Source organism: Anabrus simplex, chromosome 1 (assembly GCF_040414725.1).
Source record: "Anabrus simplex isolate iqAnaSimp1 chromosome 1, ASM4041472v1, whole genome shotgun sequence".
In the NCBI taxonomy this organism is placed as follows: domain Eukaryota; kingdom Metazoa; phylum Arthropoda; class Insecta; order Orthoptera; family Tettigoniidae; genus Anabrus; species Anabrus simplex.
The window spans coordinates 187,221,330-187,233,974 of NC_090265.1; the positions used below are offsets into that span (position 1 = coordinate 187,221,330).

At 37.2% G+C, this 12,645-nt stretch overlaps 1 protein-coding gene across 5 annotated transcripts in view; it reads left to right on the top strand.

The window, feature by feature from the left end:
- LOC136885463 (prostaglandin reductase 1) overlaps positions 1-12,645 on the top strand; it is a 125,719-nt gene that overhangs the window by 46,375 nt on the left and 66,699 nt on the right. For all 5 annotated transcript variants that reach the window (XM_067158054.2, XM_067158062.2, XM_067158027.2 and 2 more), the window contains exons 3-4: positions 1,027-1,072; positions 6,774-6,830. In XM_067158054.2, coding sequence (XP_067014155.2) covers positions 1,027-1,072; positions 6,774-6,830 — 103 coding nt within the window. The remainder of the gene's footprint in view (positions 1-1,026; positions 1,073-6,773; positions 6,831-12,645) is intronic.

Below are 12,645 nucleotides of genomic sequence, written 5' to 3' on the forward strand. Positions count from 1 at the left end.
GCAGAAAGGAATTTTCCCGGCAGTAGAAAACGAGTCAGGGTCTTCCTTTGCACATTGTCGGAGTAAAACACACTTTAGGCATCGCTTACTTAGAAATCACAAGAATTCAATAGGTACGTACGGATACGATTACGAACTGAGAACTGAGAGTAGAATGCAGAAACTTCACTTGACCGGGTCGGATCTTCCACCACTTCATGGGAAAAGCCACCTAAACAATACTGGTTCCCAAAATAGGCACACCACTAAAATACCTCACATTTCAAAGTGAAAGGATGCTTGGGGCTTCCAGAGCTTATCTGACGAGTCGCACTCTAATCTGGCAGAGGCCAATTAAGGTGTGTGAATGACCTCACTAAAGGTTAAAAACCTGCGGTTCTATTATTCGCATCAGATTGGCTTTTCAATAATTATTTCTGTTTTCGAACCATAAGGATGGTCAGGGCCCGAATTCGGGGGGGAATTCGAAGAAAAACAAACTATTAAGACGAAAACCACAAGAATATGCATTTATATGCTTCTATTCTGAAAACCGCAATTTTATGCATTTATATGCTCGATAAATTTAAATTCTGTTGGTCCCAGAGATATAAAAATACCACTGAAAGGCTTCTTTCAGTGTGTACTATTCAGGAAAAAAATATGCTAATATGCTCGAATCCGAGCCCTAGTTATTAGGTATCCCGTTCATCAGTAGTGCATGCAGAACACTTACAGGTAGAAAGTACGGCGGGCCGATGACCTTTGATGTTAGGCCCCTTAAAACAACAAGCATCAGAAAGTACGGTGCTAGTGGATCACCTAGTATGTTAGAACAGATTATTTACCTTACTTTTACCTTCCTCACATCATTCTCAACCTCTCTAAACAAAAATGTTTCTTGATATTTATATAATCTCCTTATTATCGAAGTATTCTGTCTATCAACATAGCTTTATTTCTCCATAACTTATAGTTCCTTAGCCTTCTTCCCTTTGTATTATTATTCATCACTAATTATCCTAATAATCTCTTGTATTTTTACAGAGATCCTAACCGAGGCTGTATGGTTAAGTGTAGACCCATATATGAGGTAAGAAAATTATATTACATCTGCATTAATTGTAATTTATAAAACAAGACTGTAACCATAGTGCACGGAGTGAGAAGTGTGTTTTATCTGTAATAGATACCTATGGTTTATCAGATTGTTCTTGTGTAGCAGTGAATAGCCTTGTGCTTGAAGAATGTATTGTAACTGCTAAATCCATACTAGCACAGAAGTCCAGCAGACACTTCCCATTCCTATGAGCTTCCATATCTTCCCCACATTTACCAACCACCCTTTCGAATCCTTCAGTTCTATTTCCAGCTCTCGCATTGAAATCGCCCATTACACTACCCTATCCTTGCTGTTGACCCTGACTATGATGTCACTCAATGCTTTATAAAACTTGTCAATTTCATCCTCATCTGCTCCCTCACATGGTGAATACACTGAGACAATTCTCGTCCTGATGCCTCCACTGCCAAATATCCCCACATCATTCTCTCGTTTACGTGCCTAACAGAAACTACGTTGCATGCAATGATATTCCTGATGAACAGCCCTACCCCATACTCTGCCCTTCCCTTTTTAACACCTGTCAAGACACTTTATAATCTCGTATCTCTTCCTTGTTATCTCCCCTTACCCAAATACCACTTACTTCTAGCACATTCAGATGCATCTTTGCTGACTCAGCCAGTTCTGCTTTCTTTCTTCCATAAGCCCCATTAATATTGATAGCTCCCCATCGAATTCAATTTTGTTCGCCAAGTTGTTTCCAAGGAGTCCCTCGCCTGTCAAATGGGAGTGGGACTCAGTTATTCCCATAGGTCTGAGGTTTGCTTAAAATGTTCTGAGCTCAGTAAATTCTTGCAGCAGGATGCTACCCTACTTACACATAGTCCAAGTAAGGATCTCTCCTCTAATGGATTAGGGACCATCAGTGGATTGTGTAGTCCTAGCCACCTGAGCACAAGGAAGACCATGACTCAGAGTATGTCCAAGATGCCCACTCCCATTCCATAGCATCTGGTATCCCAACTCTCAGGACCACTTACTAGGCCACTCAGCTGTTGCCCATGGTTCACGAACTAGGGAATGACTACAGTAACCCACACCATGAACCATACAAATAAATATATATGCATGCATAAGGTAAAAAAAAGAATGAAATGGCATATGGCTTTTAGTGCCGGGAGTGTCTGAGGACAAGTTTGGCTTGCCAGGCGCAGGACTTTGAAATGACGCCCGTGGGCCACCTGCACATCATGATGAAGATGAAATGATGAAAACAACGCATACGCCAGACTCTGTGCCAGCGGAATTAACCAATGATAGTTAAAATTCCTGACCTTGCCAGAAATCGAACCTTGTACTCCTGTGACCAAAGGCCAGCACTCGAACAATTTAGCCATGGAACATGCATAAGGTGAAAGTAACTATTGATCATCATGCTATAATTTTATTACTTAGACCTACCTTCGTGTCAAGGCTGGTTCTGTCTTATGTTTTAAAGGAGACTGTACGTGATGCAAATGTAAGAAGGTATTAAAAAAAAGTTGTTTTTTTATTCATAAACTAGCAAGATACCCGTGCTTCGCTACGGTATTATACTGAAATTTATAATTGAATGCTTATTGTTGTAGATATATAATCCGCCGAAATTCGCGATCTGACTCGTTTACTGCGAGAATCCGCCAGAATTCGCGATCTGAGTCGTTTTCTAATAGATTACGGCAAGTTTCCTCCCATTTTTCAATCTTTCTTTCCAGCAATCAATTTCATACTTCCCGGCTAGGTCCAGGTATTCCACCCGGTCAGTTGGGTCCCTAAATCTTTGCCATCTTTTCCTATAAGCATTTTTAATATGGATCAAATCCTTCAGGAGATCCGGCGTGGTGTCTTCTTGGGTGCCTTGGTGGTAATGAACCCGCGGCCGGACTGCATTCTTAGTCATTACCCATCCAGGACCCGTTTCCAGTGGGATCCGCACATTTGACGACGATCCAAGGCAAGTGTGTGGGATTTCTGGCGATACGAATGACATACTCCCGTGCATTATTGACCTTATTATAGAGGTGAACAATTGGACGGTCAATCTCTTTCCTATCGTTTATTTCAAATGTGTTTAAATTTTTATTTATATGCCAGGAGAATCTACTGTAATCTAAGAACGTTCTCCGAAGGAAAAGATGGTTCTTGAAAACGAACCCAGTAAAGATTAGAAATGATCGGTTTATGATCAGAATAAGTACATCGAAAATCTACAGCCTGTTTCCAGTCATTCGATAGGGTCAGGAATGGAATGAATAAAGCCCCCGTCTAGCAGCGACAATAGGAATTGTTCCGGCTGCCGAAGCCTGTCGCACTTCTCTGGGGCAATGATTATTAAATGACAAATGAAATGAATTGATACTGGATAGTGTTGCTGGAATGAATGATGACAGGGAAAACCGGAGTATCCGGAGAAAAACCTGTCCCGCCTCCGTTTTGTCCAGCACGAATGTCACATGGAATGACCGGGATTTGAACCACGCAACCCAGCTGTGAGAGGCCGCCTGAGCAACGGAGGCTCCTTGTAAGTACATTGCGAACAGTAAAATCAATTGGTCTCCCCTCCTTGACACCCCACCGCCGTTAAGTCTATTTACCCCCCAAAAAGGAATGAAAAGGTGGCGTGCTTCTTTATGTTTAAAGGAGATTCCATACACCAATGTGGTCACGTCTATTACTTTCAGTTTTGAGATATAAGTATACCCATAAAAATAATTCACTTTTTTCACTTCCTTTCACACTCCTCCCCCTCCCCACCCAACCAAGTGAATTTTCCAGCAAAAAATACTTGTTTCTTTAATAGTAAAGGATCTTCTAAATACCAAATATCACGACTCTAACTTTTTCAGTTTATCCTCACGAAAGGAATTCAACTCCTTTTCACTCCAGCCCCCCCCCACACCCCAAGATGGTTTCCCCCAAAACGTGTTTTTCTTTGTTTTTAAAGGAGATCCAAATACCAATTTTCACGCCTGTAACAACTTTAGTTTTTATTAGCTTATGTATTCTCATACAAATAAGTCAATTAAATTTTCAATTCTTCATTGGATTTTCCGAGAATACGTGTTTCTTTACTTTTAGAGCAGATTCCAAATATTAAATTTCACGTCTGTAACATCTTCATTTTTGAGATATCAGTAGCCTAATTAAAAGAATTCAACACCATTTTCAGTCATTATTAACTACCCCCTCCACCCAAGTGGTATTTCCGAAAACTAAAAGTACACGTTTCTTTATTTTTAATAGAGATAAAAATACCATTTTTCACTTCTGTAACATGTCAAGTTTTTTTGAGATATACTGTAGAAATTCTCATTTTAAAATTTCACCCCTTTTTAGTTCCGTTAAATGGAGTTTCCAAAAACAAATCACCTATGTTTCTTTACATTTACAGGAGATTCCAAATACCTACTTTTTACGTCTGTAACATTTTACGTTTCTCAGATATTCTGTAGATATAGTCTTTCAAAAAATTCACCCCTATTTGTCACTCCTGTTTAACCGCCATTAATTGGATTTTCCAAAAACAAAAAATACGTGTTTATTTTTAAAGGAGATTCCATATAAAAATTTTGAGTTCTGTAATATCTTCAGTTTCTGAGATATATATATCCTCATTAAAGGCATTCAACCTATTGTTCACCCTTTTAACCCCTCCTGTTGGGATTTACTGAAAACAAAAAAATACGTGTTCCTTTATTTTTAAAGGAGATTCTAAATACCAATTTTTACATCTTTAAAAACAATTAAAGTTTTAAGATGTAGACACACTCATTTTAAAAATTCACCCCCCTTTTCACCCCCCATTATTTGGATTTTCCAAAAACAAAAAAATACCTGTTTCTTTATTTGTAAAGTAGATCCCAAATACCAATTTCAGGTCAGTAATATCTTCGGGTTCGGAAATATAAGTAGCCTCATTAAAGGCATTCAACCCCTTTTTCACCCTTTTCCACCCTTCCTATTGGGATTTTCCGAAAACAAAAAAATACTTGTTTCTTTATTTTTAAAGGAGATTCTAAATACAAATTATTACATCTATAAACTTTAGAAGTTTTGAGATATAGATACACTCATTTTAAAAATTCACCCCCTTTTCACCCCCCATTAATTGGATTTTCCAAAAACAAAAAATACATGTTTCTTTATTTTTAAAGGAGATCTCAAACACCAATTTTCAGGTCTGTAATATCTTCATGTTCTGAAATACAAGTAGCCTCATTTAAGGCATTCAACCCCTTTTTCACCCTTTTCCACCTTTCCTATTAGCATTTTCCAAAAACAAAATAATACATGTTTCTTTACTTTTAAAGGAGATTCTAAATACCAATTTTTACATCTATAAACTTTAAAAGTTTTGAGATATAGACACACTCATTTTAAAAATTTACCCCCTTTTCACCCCCCAATAATTGGATTTTCCGGAAACAAAAAGATATGTGTTTCTTTATTTTTAAAGGAGCTCCCCAACACCAATTTTTAGGTCTGTAATATCTTCAGCTTCTGAGATATAAATATCCTCATTAAAGGCATTCGAACAATTTTGCACCCCTTTTCACCCTTCCTATTGGGATTTTCCGAAAACAAAAGAATATGTGTTTCTTTATTTTTAATGAAGAATCTAAATACCAATTTTTACATCTGTAAACTTTCAAAGTTTTGAGATATAGATACACCAATTTTAAAAATTCACCCCCCTTTTCACCCTCCCATTAATTGGAGTTTCCAAAAACAAAAAAAATACGTGTTTCTTTATTTTTAAGAGATCTAAAGTACCAATTTTCAGGTCTGCAATATGTTCAGTTTCTAAGTACCGGTATCCTCATTAAAGGCATTCAACCACTATTTCACCCTTTTTCACCTCTCCCATTGGGATTTTCCAAAAACAAAAAAATACGTTTTTCCTTATTTTTAAGGAAGATTCTAAATACCAATTTTTATATCTGTAAACCTTTAACGTTTTGAGATATAGATACACTCATTTTAAACTTTCACCCCCCTTTTCACCCCCTTAGAGACGGAATATCCAAAAATCCTCTCTTAGCGAGCACCTACATCTTATTATGAATGTATCCTCAAAATTTCATTTCTTTATGTCCAGTAGTTTTGGCTCGGCGATGATGAATCAGTCAGTCAGTCAGTCAGTCAGGACAAGTTACTTTATATATATAGATATATAGATGAAGTTTGAAATATCTTTTGGGAACAAAAAGGAATTGAATTATTATATGAAAATAATTAAATTATAAACCATATCATCCCCTTTCTAGCAAACTAACGGATGTGCAAATTGTCAAAAATTTAGGAGAGCTGAAAGAAGTTGTGATTACTCATGTCAAATCAATTTTTATATTTCAATGATTGGTTCTATGTGTCATCCATAAGAATGAGCTGCAGATGTGAGACTTTGTCAGAGGATGGACATCATATTATATATAAATAATAAAATGTAGACCAAGACTTCAGAACTACAGGCTCCCTAGTTCATCACTTTCACTAGTTTGCCGTAGTGGCGACGATATCTATGAATATAAATTTTTTTAAAGCAAGTATCTGATCCTGTCCAGTCCTTTTGATGTATTAACTTATTCTGGCTACCTGCATTATGCATACTATTTAATAGTACAGTATTTTGCTTTAGAAGATTTCCATCTGGCACAACTTTTTCATATTTTCCATTTACTGATTTCAGAGTATATATGTCTCGTTATCCTGTTGGCTCAACTATGATAGGACTGCAGATTGCTAAGTAAGTATAATGAAATTTTAAATATATAGCACTGGATAGATAGAGATAAAGCAATGGATAGATAATTGCTTAAAGGTAAATAGCATGCACCAAAATGGGAAACATTCTTGTAGAAGTATTTTTCTAACATATTTTATGGATGTGTATTTATTTCCTCACACATGAAGGTAAAAATGGAATAAATATGAAACCTAAATGATATACAAAATAAAACAACACAAATCTGCTTATGGATTGTATCCTTCAAAAATAGTTTCATTTCAATACATTCATTGATGAAGATTACATTAATTCCTGAGAACTTGCAACTGTTGAACACATTTTTTGAAAGTAAGTTACTATAGAATGAATCTTCCAAATATATCAGTGTAACTTACATAAATCATTATTAATCTCCCTCCTCCTACTAATATTTGACTGGCAGCTGGCTGTAGCAAGAGATCAAGGCTTCAGCTAATCTATTCCAAATGTATAAACTTTCCCAGTTAGGTCATCTTAATACATGTGATCTCTTTCTTGATAGTTGACCCTTGTAGTTGTCACAAGTCATGCCTTTTCTTGCATCCCAACCTTTGTATTAACATCTTTGTAACACCTCCCAGTCTGAAATTACCCATGACAAATTCACACCCTTCTCTGTTTTCTTTCCCATTCTTTCACCAAGTATTTGTAAAAATATTCCCATTCATTTGCCATAACATTTATATTACTGCTGATAGGTAATAATTTCATGAATGGACTCTTCTTAATCCCAGTTCCTTCAGAACTCTCTCTTCTCAGGTATCAATTCCAGGGAACAATGGCTTGGCCACATTGAAACACTGAATCCTGCGAGACCTCTGAAATTAAGCAGCATTGGCTGTGGTCTCCACTTGAATGGGTAGCTTACATGTTGTTGTCTTGATGAAGAGTGGAAGGAACTCTTCACCTTACTGCAATTAAACTCTGGCTCAGAACACATGATCAGTGGCCCTTGGCTTAGCTAGGGCAATAACTAGGTCATCATCATCCAAGTTCAGTTAAGGCACTTAGTTATTATTATATATTCCATAAATATTTTCCCATAGAAACTCCATTTCCTTTAGTTACTTCTAGATATTTAAAGCAATTGCCTTAAGGAACTTTTAACCTTCCATTGGTCAGGGGTGAGCAGAACGCTCACTTTCTTTTTTAAACCTATGCCATACAAAGCTAAGCAGTGCATTTGAATCACCGCATAGCTGCCATTTGGGGTGTTATCAGTGAGGCCATGAATGTTAGAGGGTGCAACGCAACCTTCATTAGCAACCAGACTACCATATAACTGACCGCAGTGCAGTACAAGTGACTGAGTCGCTTGTGGGGACTAGAATATCACAGCACTTATAATTTATTTTATACTTCAATATTTTACACTCGAAAGTTACTATCTATCATTACTGTATTATCTAATTCCTAACAACAAAATGATCTCCAAAGACATCATAACATTCAGTCACCATTTCTTTTCTCCAAGGAGTACATAAGCCAACTCACTGTCAAGGACTACATTACTCATGCGGTCTCAACATCATTCCCCTCCAAGTCACTATCAAAACTTCCAAATACTGAGCAGGGAAGTCCACTTTTCTTCCAGAATGAGTTGTTGTCTTTACATTAGGGAGTTGTTGCCGGGATTGCTGGTTGTCTTCCAGTGGTTTATCGTGGATAACCTCTTGTGGTGTTGGTACTGGTCATTTCATGTAATGTTCTCCTTGGTTATCAGCAAGTAAGTAGGCAGATTTGAGGCAATCAAGTGAGATGTGGCTGTGCGGTTTGGGTCCTGTAGCTATCAGCTTACATGTGGGAGATAGTGGGTTCTAGTGGATTCGAGTTCCACTGTCGACAGCTCTGAAGGTGGTTTCCTGTGGTTTTCCATTTTCACACCAGGTAAATGCTGAGGCTGTACCTTAATTAAGGCCACAATTGCTTCCTTCTCACTCCTAACCTTTCCTATCTCATCGCCGCCAATGTTGGTGCAACGTAAAGCAGATTGTAAAAAATATATATATAATATCCTAGTTTGTAATTATACAGTGTTCACTTCCTATTTACTTGTTGTAAAAATGTACGGTATGTAATATGTTTCAAATATAAAGTAGTAAGGCAAGATGATTTAAAAATGGCTTGTGTAGCACACAGTACTTTACTGTGGTGTTTGTAATAATTTAGTACTGTATACTCTACTTCACTAAATATTGTACTACTGTAAACTTGAGCTATCCACAACAACAACAACAACAACAACAACAACAAAACAAATACCAATATTAAAACAAAGTAACCAATAATAATAATAATAATAATAATGTTGATAATCTATATATAAAAAGCGTTTTGTCTATACATTGCTCAGAATTTGAAAAGAATGGTATTTCTGTATCGGTCATGTCCACAGTAACAAGAAAATGCACTTTCTACTTTTCCGTAATTTCTGTCTGTCTGTCTGTATGTATGTATGTATGTATGTATGTATGTACTAGCTGATGTACCCGTGCTTCGCTACGGAATTCTAAATTTTATACAGAATTCTAGGTTAGGTAGTGTAAACCTTGTGAGCAAGATTGTATTAAGTTGCATAGCTGTTAATGTTGCCCTAGAAGCACGACGGTCAAGTCACCAACGTCTTTTCTCATATCAAGACTGGGTTAGGGAATTTTCATTGTAATGGTAGGCCAGCTTGCCTACCATCAGTCACAATCAGGTTGAGGAATTTCCATTATAATGGCAGACACTCATTCTCCGCCTGCCTTTATAGATTCTCAGAACGACTCTCTTAGTGGTTTTCCCAACTGAAATGAACATGGGTCATTACAATGACATCGGTAGGAATGGCGCCTTCATATGAAATTCTCGATCAAATGAAAAACCACACGTTTTCACTTTTAACGAACAGTACTATGCTGCCGAACTAACAGTCCAAAGCTACAGAGCTGGAATGACCAAGACGCAGATATCCATGATCCATGAACAATTGTCGTCCTTTTTTTCGGCGGGGGGAGGGGGGCGGTGTGTGTTCAAATAGTAGATAGTCCCAGGGCAAAAACTATGCCCGTTTACTTATCGGCTTCCTGGGAATACCCTATGAGTCGGAAATCTCAATTCACTACACTGGCGGGGGAAAGAACTATCAGACGTGGAGGCAATTTTTCCTCCAAGCCAGAGAAGAAACCACATCTTTGCTGCTAATTTGGAATAAAATTAATGTAGATTTAATGAAAGTGAAGAGGAAGAAGCTTTTCCTAAGAAACGGTTTTTTTCAAGGTTGAATTTTGAGTTATTTAGAGAATTCTGGTACTATAATTTGGAATAGGGCTAAATTGTAATTCCAGACCAGTTCATACTACTACTCCTACTACTACTATCTGAGCCTCTGACTTAAGTGCGCACACTGTTCATTCAAAACAGCGCGTCAGAGTAGGTACCGAATAGTTGGCATACTATGATGAACCAGTGTGTTACGTACCAGCAGTATCAGAAAATGTATGAACCAGAGGATTTGCATGCTAAAGAAGAAAGTTATCTAACTCCTCAGCTATTTCCCGCCAATATTCAGTTAGGCTGTTATACTCGGTACGCAGCAGTAATCCCATCTATCGGAGTTGAATGTCAGCATAAGAGACAAAGAACATTACAACAAACAACGGTCAATGTAATGTTATTGTTGATCTATGTTATGCGCTTTCGATATTGTAAGCCGTCACATTATTGTCTTCTTGTTCTGAAATACCACTCTTATCATAGTCGGTACGGTAAAACTGAATAAAACATAAATGATCGGAAATTATATTCTCTATAACTTTTGTTATGTAGTCATTTTCCATAGGACCAAGAACATAGGTATTTAAAAATTAAATTTTAGGTGCCTTCCCCTAAACTACCATTTCACCCAGGGTGAATAACATTGTTTATAGCTTAAACTGTAGTTTCTTATTCCTCGACTCTATATACCGATTTTCATTAAATTCTGTTTACCCACTTTGTCGGGGCTCGGCGTTGATATGGACTTGGCAACAAAAATCCAAATTCATGAATATCTCTGTTATCATAGCCGGTACGGTAAAAATGCATAAGACGTAAATGATCAGAAATTTAATTTAGTATTTAGTATTAAATTTAGTATTTATCGATATGACCACTAATAATATAAATACTTGAGAATTGAATTTTAGGTCTTCCCCTAAACTACCATTTCACTTAGCGTGAATAAAATAATTTATAGCCTAGATTGTAGCGGCTCACCTCCCGACTCTACATACCGATTTTTATTAAATTCTCTTCAGCCGTTTACTTGTGATGCGCGTACAGACATACAGACAGACAGAAATTACGGAAAAGTAAAAACTGCATTTTCTTGTTACTGTGGACATGATCGATACAGAAATACCATTCTTTTCAAATTCTGAGCAATGTACAGACAAAACTCTTATTTTATATATATAGACTAGCTGATGTACCCGTGCTTCGCTACGGGATTCTCAGAAAGACTGACTTGGTGGTTTTCCTAACTTAATCCAACATAGGTCATTACAAAAACGTCAGTAGGAATGTAGCGATTGAATGCAATGTTATCATATAAAATACTCGATCAAATGAAACACCGCACACTTTCTCACTTTCAACGAACAGTACTACGGTGTCGATCTAAGAGTCCGAAGTTCCAGAGCTGGAATAACCAGGTCGCAGACTGCCGTGAACACTCCTCTGTCATTATTCCTTTAAACATGCACACTACTCATTCCAATCAGTGCCTCCGAGTAGGGATTGAATAGCTCGAATACTATGATGAACCAGTGTGTTACGAACCAGATATATCAGAAAATGTATGAACCAGAGGAATGGCATGCTACTTCCCGCCAATATACAGGCAGGCTGTTTCAGTCGGTACGACCAGGCGAGTTGGCCGTGTGGTTAGGGGCGCGCAGCTGTGAGATTGATATATATAGATTTATCTATACGACCACTAATGACGTAAATAACTTATTTGAGAATTACATTCCAGGTCTTCCCCTAAACTACCATTTCACTCAGCGTGAATAAAATAATTTATAGCCTAGATTGTAGTGGTTCATCACCCGACATTACATGACGATTTTCATTAAATTCTCTTCAGCCGTTTCCTCTTGATGCGTGTACATATACATACAGACGGACAGACAGAAATTACGGGAAAGTAAAAAAATGCATTTCCTTGTTACTGTAGACATGACAGATACAGAAACACCACTCATTTCAAATTCTGAGCAATGTACAGGCAAAACACTTATTTTATATATAGATTACATTTCAGGCCTTCCCCGAAACTACCATTTTACTCAGTGTGAATTACATTATTGATAGCCTAGATTATAGCGACCTATTCCCCGACTTTGCATACCAATTTTCGAGAAGATACGACCACTAATACAATACATTTTTGACAATTAAATTTTAGGCCTTCCCCTAAACTACCATTTTTTTCAGCGTGTATAGCCTATATTGTAGTGACTTATTTCCAATGTTTGTCTACTGATTTTCATTAAGGCACGACCACTAATAACATAAATATTTGAGAATTAAATTTCAGGCCTTCCCCTGAACTATCATTTCACTCAGCGTGATCAAAATAATTTATAGCCTAGATTGTAGCGGTTAATCACCCGACTTTACATTCCGATTTTCATTAAATTCCCTTCAGCCGTTTTCTCGTGATGCGTGTACAGACAGACAGACAGACAGACAGACAGACAGACAGACAGACAGAAATTACGGAAAAGTAAAAAATGCATTTTCTTGCTACTGTGAACATGACCGATAC